The 12,475-nt window shown below is 44.0% G+C and overlaps 1 protein-coding gene across 2 annotated transcripts in view; it reads right to left on the reverse strand.

The window, feature by feature from the left end:
- Positions 1-2,160: 2,160 nt before the first annotated feature.
- Positions 2,161-12,475, reverse strand: part of Tmem233 (transmembrane protein 233) — a 33,414-nt gene continuing 23,099 nt past the window's right edge. For both annotated transcript variants that reach the window (XM_040731516.1, XM_013119745.3), the window contains one exon: positions 2,161-3,423. In XM_040731516.1, coding sequence (XP_040587450.1) covers positions 3,352-3,423 — 72 coding nt within the window. In that variant the 3' untranslated portion in view covers positions 2,161-3,351. The remainder of the gene's footprint in view (positions 3,424-12,475) is intronic.

A 12,475-nucleotide genomic window follows, 5' to 3' on the forward strand; every position in this document is an offset into this window, starting at 1 on the left:
CCTTCCTTTTGCCTCTGCCTCCATCAGGTGGTGAGCAGACTTCCTGGGGTCTCCCTTAGTGGGATTTGAATTTCAAAGCTGAGTCCAGTCTCTGTGCTTGTGCGAGTGCCCAGTGAATGCTGACTGCATGAGATGAGAGTCTCAACGCATTTGGGAAATGGCTTTGAAAGCTGTTAGATGACTCTTCTCCAGCTCTTGGAAGGTGTAGTTAGAACAGAAGGCCCGATGTGGACCGTGTTTGAGTTCTCCTGCCCAGCGTCTGGCTCCCCTTCTGGTAAAAGCTCTCTGGTTTTTCTCTGGGGAGTCACCTTCCTCACCCCCTCCATCTGTGAAGATTGTGGGGTGCTAACCTCACACTCAGCTCCATTGGGTCAAAGGTGGGGGAAGGGGAGAGAGAGGCTTACACACTCCTGGCTGCAGCAGCAATTTGTGTTGGTCACACCTGCTTAATGACAGTTGGATACCCCATGTACTTTTTTTTCTATTTCTGGCCAGTTGTACATTATCTTGAACAATCAGTTCTCCTCTCACCCAGTAATTATGGAAGAAAATGCTTTAGTTCCATGGGTGTTGCTAAGACAGTAGGGAAAAGTCCAAAGCCATTGGCAGCAAGCTCATCATTATGAACCTATAGCAAACACAACAAGTTGGGGCTGAGAAATTTTGGGGAATGTTTCTGACAACACAGGACACCATTATCTCAGCATTCTGCTTGGAGTTTCTCTGTTACACAAACAGTAAACCCACTTTTTACTTCAGCCTGTTCGTATCATTGGCTGATGGAAAGATCCCCTTGGCTGATGTACTGGGAGCAGGGATATCCCGGTTCCTTTTCCTGTTGCTGTGATGAAATTCCCTAACAAAGGGGGCTTAAGAGAGAATGGGTTTGTTCTTGGCTCACAGTTAGAGGGTACAGTCCCTCATGGGTAAGGAAGTCACAGCATCAAGAGGAGGGAGAGCTGGTTACATTCCTTCCTCGGGAAGTAGGGGGAAGAAGAGGGGCTAGGGCTCAGCTCCCTTCTCCTGAGGAATGGTGGCTCCTATCTCAGTTAACCTAATGGAGATAATCCCTCACAGTCTTGCCCCAGGGTTTTCTTGTTGGCAGCTATAGATCCCATCAGGCTGACAGTGGAGATTAACCTTGGGGAAGAGGGACAATCCAGATTTTATAAAACGCTTTAAGGAAGAGAAGTATCCCACGGTGTTGAATCCAGTGCCAGGGCTGCAAAACTCAAGAGCCTCTCTTAGCCCTGTAGACCCCACTGACAAGTGTTTAATCTTATTTTGACTTAGCTGAACTAACATTTTAAATGCCTCATAGGTCATTTAGTAAAGTTAGTTTAGTAATGGGAGCCTCTCTAGCCCCACCTCTTCCCTTTCTATGGTCATCTCTGTGGAAGAAGACTGGTGGATGAGCACATTTTGATTATGGAAGTTTCTAGAAGGTAAACACAGCAAGAAAAACAGGCTCATATAGCATGGTAAATGGGCTTACTTAAAGCCATTTTTATTATGCTCTCTCAGCAACACTTTCCAGTGGGCAAAAGACCAGGGACCCAAACATACACAAACAACAAGATATGAGAAACAGGATCTACTAGGCTAGATTGGCCCTGGCATCTATGGACACTGAGAATTCCAGTCCCAGAGTCAGTCTCCTCCTGGGACAAGGACTGGCCCATGACACACCTGGGTGAAATGCCATGTAGATTCTTGTGTCCATCAAGTTTTCTTTTTGTTGCTAGGGCCCAGTGTTTCCATAAAAGCCTTAGATCCACAATCATCATGCTTCATATTTGTTTAATGCATAGCGTTTCCCCCCAGGGGCACGTTTATCATAGCAATTAATTTTCATAACAGTATGAGGTAAAGAGGTAGCTGTTCTTATCTCCATTCTTCAGAAGAAGAAACTTGCCTAAAATCAACTTGCATAGCTAGTGTCGAATAAATAAATGCAGAGTGGCTGTGCATGGCCAAAGAAGCCTGTGATTCTAGCATTCTGGATGCAGAGACAGAGGGATCACTTTCAAGGTCATCTTTGGTTACATAGTAATTCAAGGCCAACCTGGGTTGCCTGGGACTCCCCCACCCAGAAAAAAATCATCCCCCCAAAAAGGTATTGAAACAGGTATTTGAACTCTTAATCACTTGCGCATTCAATTAGAACAGGTAATCTTTTCTTTATTCAAGTAAATTCATTGTCATTGTGTTTCTGACATTAATTCTGGAGATGAATTTTTTGCCATAAATATTACCTGTTAGGTTAACCACTTGATATTGACCTCTGAGTCCACTTACTCAAGCAACACAGAGCATCAGACCGTGGAGAACCACGAGTGGAAGCTAGCAGTATCACTGAACTGTCTAAACAGGACTGGACATGAAGGCTGCTGCTTCTTTGCTGTGTTGGGCAATGACTATACTGACTATACTGGTATCCAAGAGAGGCATTCTCCTTGCAGCAGCCAGGAGTGAGAAAGACAAAGCATGAAGCATTTTTCAAAGTTCAGTGTTATTTACTGTCGAATTTACAAATTACTTAGACATCGTCTTGTGTGCTACCCGTGGCACATGCTCTGCGCACTGCAAAATCTCTGCGGTAGCATGCTCTGGCAGGTGGGGTGATGGCATCATGAAGCCAGGGCATTCACACCTTAACAGCTGATGTCAAACAGGAAAAAAAAGCAAGGTGTGACTCTTCCAGGTAGCAGCCAGGAAAATCAAAGCTCTTGCCCAAAATTTGCTAAAAGAAATTGGCACGAAAGAAAGCCACATTCCGTAAAATAGCCAGTTTACTCCCACACTTGGCATGGAGAGGGGGCGCACATATGCCTAGGATCCGGGTTCATTCTCAGGCTCCAAGTGATCAACGCAGATACCAGTACAGATACCAGTAGAAGAGGAACTATTGGGAAAAATTAAAAGTGGGACTATAGAAAGTCTGCGAGAACTCTGGGGTTGCTGAAGGAGATGTGGAGAACCTACAACATGGGAAAAATAGATCTACAGATTCAAATTGCTAGACAACTTTAAACATGCTATGAAGTTTGTACTCAATTGTAAACACCAGCATTAATTGCTCTTCTTGGAAACCACATGCTCCCCTCTAGTCCAGACCCCACCCCAAAAGTAGTGAGGTTTCGGGAGTTCGTCCCCACAGAAGAGGAATGGATGCAAAGAGATTGGCGGACTGAGACTTGGAGACACCATTTTCATCAGTCAGTAACATTGGTGGCATGTCTGTGCCACTGTGATTTCCTGCACTCCAGTCTGGTGTTCATTTGCCAGGGACCTGCCTCTGGTGAGTCCTGGAGGAAAAGACCTCACAGTCTAAAATCAAGGATCCATTCCTCAGAAACTTCCTGGAGGGGTGTGGATGAGGACGTCCTCCATGCTCCCAGTTGATTGCTGGCTCTTCAGGAGCTATGTGGTACAGAGAGAAGGAGAGAGAGTGTGAGAGAGAGAAAGACAATGGGCTGAACTTCTGGGATGAGCCTTTCAGGGCGCACTGGTCTTATTTGATGAAGTAACCCTCACTAGAGGATGCCGAATCGAGTTAGCACTGGTCTTAATTGGTGAACTAACACTGACTAAAGAATGCTGAAGGGGGCTAGCAGGCTTTTGTGCTTTTGACTCTGAGCACTGGCTTCCTTTTGAAAATTACCTTTTTTTTCACATGAAAAATATACTTAATTTTATGTGTGGACTGTGCAGCAAACTTGAATGATACAGGTGGAATTACATTCAGTAAGCAGCTCAGTGCCTCGTTCTCTTCCATGATGACTTTTAGTTCTCTGTGTTGCCTTGTATATATCCTCTGGGCATTTTCCTCTGCATTTAAATCCATGAATGTTCAGGTGTGTGTGTGCAGTGTGTATGTGTGGAGTATGTGTGTGCAGAGTGTGTGTGTGTTCAGAGTGTGTATGGAGTGCCTTGGGAACATGTGAGAATGTGAGAGAGTATGTGAGTGTGTGAGAATCTATGTGAACACTTGTGTGTGTGAGCATGTATACTTGTGTGTATTCAATGGGATCATGTTGTATTCAGTATCGACTGGGAGTTGGTCTCAGGACAAGCACTTGAGGGAGAAATGGGAGCAAGCTGTGTGGATAAAAAGAGGAAGATTGCTCCAGGCATTGGGGACAGAAAGTGCCAAGGTCACAAAGCAGGAGGATTCTTATGGAGCTCAAACAGAAGAATCCAGTTGACTGGAGTAGAGAATGCAGAGAGGCACTGTGAGATGAGGGAGATGCCAAGCCCACAGAGCTTTAGAAAGGACGTTTCCATCTTTACAGCCATGTGGCTGCCCTTCCTAAATAAAGCACTGTTTGTTTCATCTGTCCCATGAAGGGCATTTAGGCTCTTGTAAGGGCTTCCCTTGTTCCGGAGAAAGCCTTCCTGAGCATCCTTGCACAGGTATGGTCGAAACCCTGGCTGCATATGAGAATTTCCCTGAGAGCCTTACACTCCTAGCCTTGTAGCTGGAGTTTCCAGTTTAGCCTAGGGTGAACCATGGACTAGTAGTGTTTAAAGCACCTCGGCATGGCAAGAATGGAAAATCACTACTTCTCATGCATTTCCAGGCATTTGCATCTAGGGTGTGTGTGTGTGTGTGTGTGTGTGTGTGTGTGTGTGTGTGCATCTATGCTGTGAAAGTCAGGGTTGTAATGGATGTCCTCAGTTACTTCCCACCTTAATTTTTGAGTCAAGGCCTCCTCCTCCTGAACCTGGGAGCTTTCCCATTAGGACAGGCAGGCAAGCCAGCAAGTCTTCCCGAGGTGATAGGAGCATGCCGTGGCACTTGGATCTTTACATGGGTGCTGGGGATCTGAAATCAGGATGTCAGGCTTACACAGCAAATAGTTTACTGACTGAACTATCCCCTCAACTCTTAAGGTGGGTTTTAAGGTGTGGAGTTGGTGTGTTGGTGGGCACATGGAACATAGTTTTTCCTATATCCAAGGGGGACTGGCTCTAGGTCCTCCCACCCCCACAAATACCAGCATCTGCCCACACAGCTCCAGTTTCCTATATAAACTGGCTTGTTATTTATGTAGAACCTACCCAAATCCTTTCATCTCTAGAATATTTATAATTCTGAATGCAATGTAAATGTGGAGCTTGTTGCTATCCTGTATTGTTTATGAGATAACAAGAAAAATGTCAGCTCATGTGTGATGAAGATGCAATATTGTTTTAAATGCTTTTGGCCTGAGGATGGTTGAATTTAAGGATGAGGGACCCACAGGTGCAGAGGTCTGACTGTACATCCAGTGAGACAGCCAGGAAGACAGTCCCAGGCTGTACTCTGCCAGCCTTGATGACCCTCTTTTCAGCTGCTTCAGCCGGGCCAAGAAAATAACGCAGCATTTAACTAATGTTTTGAACCATGCTTCCTTGCTCGCCAGGCTGTCCTTAAACTTGAGGCAGTCCTCCTGCCTCAGCTTCTCCAATGCTAAGATTACAGGCCTTAGTTCTGTATGTGCTATAGTCTGTCAGCATATCCCACTGGCTTATATATTTTTTCTGACAGTAAAAAATTTTACCATTGCTGGATACTTAGCTTTAATTTTTCCTGTCTTAGCTTATCTGAGCCATTAAAGAAAGCCTGCTCAATCTTTAAGAAATAGATCATGTTCCCATTTTTATTAGGAATAAAAAATTTCAATGAAGACATATTCATGCAAAAAATACTCAGGAATTCTTGTCCCAGCCAGTACACAGAACATAACACAATTTTGCTTTTAAAATATTTTTAAATTAAATTTATTTATTCTCTGTGTGTGTGTGTTCATGCATGCACCCCAGTTTGCCTGTGTGTGTGTGTGTAAGGACAACTTGTGGGAGTTGTTTCTCTCCTTCTACCATGTGTGATCCTAGGGATCAAACTCGGGGGGCATCAAATTTGGAGGCAAGTCCCTTTGCCCACTGAGCCATTTTACCAGTCCCAGATTTGCCTGTGTTCTTTTGAAAAAGGACCAAGTTCTTATTTTATTCCACCTCAGACATGACGTATCTCCTTCCAGTCCTGACACAACTACCATTTGTTCTGCAGGCAGGAAAGGATTGGCTCCTGTTTGCACCTGTACAAGACAGGTGCTTTCATAGTAGAAAGTACGTTAATAGTTATTGTGCACCTCCCAGTGGGCACCTGGGGCATCTAGGACAGTGAGCCTCCTTAGATGGCAATATCTGCTTACCATATACCTCTTGACTGGCACTTGGGACCCCTGCCCTTCTTAGATGGCAGTACCTGCTTCCTGTGCACCTCCTAATTGGAACCCAAGACCCCCTACCATCCTTGGATAGCAAGTTCTTCCTTAAAGTAACCTTGGAATACAAAGACTCTTGTGGGTACAAATGACAAGCAAGCACCAGTTTGCAGGGAGCATTGTTTCACTTTATGAGATAGGATCTCATTATATATACCAGGCTGGCTTCAAACTCATGATCCTCCACCGTCAGTTGAAATTGAAATGGATGTGACTCCATGTCCAACTAGGCAATAACTTTGAATATGGTTATGAATCTATTTTTTGCTATTTGTACATCCCCAAGACCACACAGAGGTAATGTCTGGGGATCATATTGTATATTTATTTTACTTAGTGACAAATCCATGCTATTCTATAAAGGTTGGAGAACCTGGCTGCCATTGCACTCAGTGTTTGTGAACATGGATGGGAGCCCGACTCTTAATGTGAGCCTACAGTGGGTAGTGTTTAGGCAGCCACCAAAAGCTCTACACACAGTCAGTGACTTTGGCTTTCAGTCTCTTCCCATCCTTGGAAATGTTCCTGGGGGGGCAGTTGACTGGAGCTTATCAGATCTGCCTGAGTGTGTAAATTGACACCTTCCTCTAAAAACTTTCAGGATGAAGTTTGATAGATGACCCTACTTGGGTCACCTGAGACTGCCACATTTGTAGCACAGCACAGTTGTTACCTTTATGTCCAAGCTTTGTCTTGCCTAACTGGTACTGTTGCTAACAAAGTTCCTTTGGACCTATGGATGTCAAACAAGTGGCCATGAGATGGGCCATGAAGAAGGAGGCGGACATGCAAGGGATGAAGTGTCAGCAGGTGTCTTGGGTATGACATGACCTCTGCCCCAGGTAGCTGAGAGATTCCTGGAGCCCTTGCAAACAGCAACACTTAGAGAATCCTTTGCCCTCTTTGACCCAGTTCCTGACATAGAGCTTCAAGTTTTCTTGGAATTTATTGGGTCATAAGGTTATCTTTTATTCTAGCAGATAACTCTTGGTTGGTCCTAGATAGCCCAGTGATGCTGGATTGTTGCCATGGAAACCAGTCGTGTGACAAAAGGTCAGCTGTTTTCAGTCCTATCTCTTTTTCCCAGGGAAGGGAAATAGGCTGAAATCTGAGTTGATGTAATTCTTCATGCCAACATTATGAAACCCCTGTAGCCCTCCAAAGAGACAGGGTCTGAGAAGCTTCTAGATTGCCACCATTTGTGTCTGAAGGTTGTTGCACCCAGAGTGGCAGGGAAGCTCCCACACCTTCCCTCTCTTCCATCAGGATGTTCATCTACGCTCCTTAGTGATGTACTTTATAGCAAGTAAGTACCCATTAGTGCTTCCTTGAGTTCTGCGAGCCAACTCCACAAATGAAAGGAGTCCGAAGAGGGGTCATGGAACCCTGATTTCTGTCTGGTAGAAAGTCACATTTAATTGGAGGTTTAGGACTGACATCTTGAGTAGGTGAGCACTCACTCTGTGGATGCTGGCTGTACCTATTGATAGGGGATATCTGAATGCAGGTCTTCAGTTGGTGTTTGCTGAGAATTACTTGTTATGTGGGGCACTCTATCAACCTGCATTTGGCTGCAGAAGTGTGCTGCCTTAAATGTATAGAAAAAGGAAAACATGTTTTTATCTTTTACATTAGGCATGTAAACAGTCTGGTTTTATGGCACACACCCAGGGGGGAGAATGTTTTTCATTAAGTGAAAACTGTAGGACAGTGGTTATGTGATGTTAGAGTATTTAGAATCAATCCCTTGTGAGATAATACATATTTTAAGATCACTCCAGGGCTTATCTGGGACCCAGAGATCTACCTTTACAAGTCCCCCAGCTGAATCTATTGCAGATGGTCTAAGAGCTGAGGATGCTTTGAAAAACATGACCACTGAGACTAACATAACCTCCTTTGAATCAAGATACTTAGGAGAAAGCCAAACCCTGCAGACATGTTGGCTTGGGTAGGGATTTGCATATATTCAGGGTAGGAAATACCTTTTCATCTGTGGGATTCATCTCTGACTTTTCCTGGCACCTTGAGGGCAGAGAAATCTCTGACTTTGAGAAACTTTAACTTTCTGATTCTGTTTGGATCAGAACCATCTGACAAGACATTGTTCTATGCAAAATATTGGATATTTGCATGAACCTCAGATCTTCTGCATTTGATGACATGAAACTGTCCCCAAACATCATGTGACATACTTGGGTAGTCTATAGAATTAGATGAACAAGAACTTTTTGTGAATTTAGTTAGAAACTATCATGATTTGGAACTATTTAAAGAAACACAATGGATACATTTGAGTTCTATTCTCCATCTTGATTATTATTTTCTTAAGAGGATAAAGACTAACTACTTTTAATAATAATAGCAATAATTATAATAGTGCCAGAGACCATATTGCTCATGCCAAACCGGGATCTTATCAGTGAGCTACATTAATTTAAAATTTTTTTGAGATAGGGACTCATTTAGCCCAGGCTGATCTTGAATTTGTTATGTAGCAGAGGATGACCTTAAACTCTTGATCTTGTTGCCTTGTCTCTCAAGTCACCTGGGGTTACTGATATATAGCACCATGCTAGCTACTAAGTTCAATTATTTTATTTTATTTTTAAAAAATATTTATTTTATTATTTTTATTTAGGGAATGTGTGTGTGTATCTGCAACGTGAGTGCAGTGCTCTTGGAGGCCATAAGAGGGCGTTAGATCTCCTGGAGCTGCAGTTGTAGGTGCTTGTGGGCTTGCTTGATGTGGTACTGGGAACTGAACTCAGGTCCTCTAAAAGAGAGAGCCAATGCTCTCAGGCTCTGAACCATCTCTCCAGTCCATTTATTATTAGTTTGTTTAGCTTTATCTGCTTTTATTTTCTGGATATGAGTGTTTTGTCTGCATATACGTATTTGTCCTGTGTGCATGCCTGGTGTCCTTGGAGACCAGAAGAGGGCATCAGATTCTCTGGAACTGGAGTTATAGACAGTTGTGTGCCACCTGAGTGTGTGCTGGGAATTGAACCCAGTTCCTCTGAAAGATCAGCCAGTGCTCTTGACCACTGAGTCATCTCTCTAGCTCCTGTTTGTGTGTGTTTGTTTGGTTTGGCTTGGGACAGGGTCTCACTGTGTAGTCCTGGTTGTCTTGGAGCTCTCTAGCTACATAGAGACCAGACTGACCTTGAACTCACAGAGCTCCTCCCACCTCTACATCCTGAATGCTGGGACTAAAGGGATGTGCCACCATGCCTGGCTCCCTTGTTTTTTGAAAGAAAAAAACTTTACAGTTTTGGCAAATTGGTTGTTTTCTTTATAGAGGAATTTTGAATTAAATTCAGAAATCTACATTTATGGTTTTGCCTCACCCAGGCTTGATGACCTCTGCATGCAGTCATGAAATCCTTGCTGGCTTCCAGATTTTTCCAACAGAGCCTGCAGGGGACATGCACACATCCGTAACCTTACTCCCCTCCCTGGCATTGACTTAGAACAAACTAGGACAGTGAGTTTGCTGATGTAAAGGAAAACTGACCACTGAGCTAAGGCTACCCTTAGTGTGCCTTTTCCTTTACGCTTTGGGGGAAGAAGGTTGCCAGGACTGGACCATGAGGCGCTTATTAAATTCTGGGATCTAAATCCTCGGGAGGCAACGGTGGGGTGGGGGGATGTTCAGAGCTGAAAAATCGCAGGTTCCCAGGCTCACATCTGATTTACCCAGTTGGAATGCTCTGGGCATGTTTTGGATGGGAATGCATATAAACCTTTCCAGGTGATTCTTGGGCAGTGCAAAGCTTAGGGACCTCTGTTTAGTAGTTCCACATGGCCATTCAATTCCTACAAAGTAGGCTGGGATATTTTATTTCAAAAGATTATAGTGAATTTGGCCCTATTATTCAGCTTACTGGAAGATTGTAATTGATTTCTTTCTCTCTAGACCTCTCTCTCTCTCTCTCTCTCTCTCTCTCTCTCTCTCTCTGTGTGTATAACATGTGCTGGAATTTCCCTTCTATTTGGGAAACATCACTAAGAACAAAATATTTATTCATCTGTGGCAGGGTCTTAGTATGAGCCTGGACTGGCCTCAAACACTGCCTTATGTCATCCTCGCAAATAACTCTTTAAGTTATTTCAATTTCTCCTTGGGATTGTAACTCTAGAAACCATCTTTTGTTTTCTTTGATGACTTGGACAGAAATGTTTCTAAAAGGATCTGACCTTATGAATAGGTAGGAAAAAAGAAGTCTGAGAATGTAACAGCTTGCCCAGATGGTTTGTGTGTTAGCTCTAGGTTTTATTTTGAGACAAGATCTCACTGTGTAGCTCAGGAACTCGATACATAGAACAGGTTGTCCTTGAAATCACAGAGATATGCTTGCTTCTACATCCTGACTGCTGGGATTAAAGGTCTACATCACCAATCCAGGTCAGAACTAGGATATTAATCCTAGTAAAATTGATGACAAAACCCATGAGCTAACCATTATAAGACACAACCCCCGAGGAAGAAAGAATGGAGAGGTGACCTCCAATTTATAGCTTTTATTCATACTAGGGAACTTCAACCATAAGCATGTGTACATGCCTTGACATCATTTGGAAACATATATGCTATAGATAGTGGAATTTTTCATGTATGATGACTTCTGGGCCTCTTGTTAAAAAAAAAACTTGGGTGGTGATATCTTATGAACAAACATCTCTTTTTAAAAAAATAGTTTATTTTTTAAATATGTGTGTGCACATGTGTTTCTGTCTCTCTCTCTCTCTCTCTCTGTGTGTGTGTGTGTGTGTGTGTGTGTGTGTGTGTTATGTGTGCAGGTGCTAGTGGAGGCCAGAAGAAGGTGTCTGATGACCCTGGAACTGGAGATAAAGGCAGTTGTGAGCTACTCAGTGTGGGTGCTGGGAACCAAACTCAGTTCCTGGTTAAGAGCAGGAGGCAGTCTTCACTGCTGTGGTAATCCAATGTTTGGTATAAATGTTCACCTCAGATTGCCAAGTATCAGGTCATCATCCTATGGTTCATTATGGGTTTAAACACTATAGTTGTCATCATCTAAATCAGATTTCTAGCACCTTTTAAAAATGGGGTCAGCATCCTGAGGGATGGTCTCCCTTTAACATGGTTCAGCACAGTCTCCATATCTCCTCATTGTTTCCTAACCAGGCCACTATATTCATGTGTGTGCCCTGCCTGACCCATGACATCTGTGTGTTTTAGCTTTGACTTGTTACAGACTTCATGGTAGTGTCACCCCCATCAATGGTAGTGTCACCCCCATCAATGAATGCTGGAGTTGACTGTAAAGTGGGAACAGTTTATCCTGGTCACTGGCATGCCAGAAAAGGAGGCATTGATGGACAGGTAGTTGAGATGCTGCAGCTAAGAACCCAGCACCAAGCCGGGCATTGGTGGCACACGCCTTTAATCCCAGCACTCAGGAGGCAGAGGCAGGCGGATCTCTGTGAGTTTGAGGCTAGCCTGGTCTACAGAGTGAGTTCCAGGACAGCCTCCAAAACAATACAGAGAAACCCTGTCTCGGAAAAACAAACAAACAAACAAACAAACAAACAAAAGAACCAAGCACCAGAGACATAGCTCAGTGGGTAAAGTGCTTGCTAGGTAAGCATGATTTCAGATCTCCAGCACCAACATAAGAGCCAGGTGTGGCAGTGCGAGTCCATCACCCCAGTGCCTAGGGCAGAGACATCTGTCAAGGTTCAGGGAGAGACTTTGTGTCAGAAGGTGGCGAGGCGATGATGGGTACATCCTAACATCAACCTCTGACTGCCACGTGACCTGCAGAGGTGAATCCACCTGCAGCACATATGCATCCATGTGAAACACACACACACACACACACACACACACGCACGCACGCACGCACGCACGCACGCACGCGCACAGTGCCTTCTTTAAGAATGAAGTTTGGCATGTTCTCATCTGTTCTCCAGTACTCTCATCTTTCCCCCATTCCAGGCCAACATCATCAGATTTTAAAGAACTCGGTGATGATATCATTGTCATCTAAACAGAAATTCTGAGTTCCCTTTGCTGTTTTAGTTTCCTTTTCCCTTTCTTTGGACACTACCATCTGTTTTCCCCTTGGGACACTTTCTGTTAGGACATGGACTCCTACATCCACCCAGTCCTCACAGCTTGTGGATCTGGCTTATCTGATAGGAAGTTGATATCTTGTGACATCCGCTGTCCTCTCCAT

This window comes from Mesocricetus auratus, unplaced genomic scaffold (assembly GCF_017639785.1).
Source record: "Mesocricetus auratus isolate SY011 unplaced genomic scaffold, BCM_Maur_2.0 Super-Scaffold_100025, whole genome shotgun sequence".
Classification (NCBI taxonomy): domain Eukaryota; kingdom Metazoa; phylum Chordata; class Mammalia; order Rodentia; family Cricetidae; genus Mesocricetus; species Mesocricetus auratus.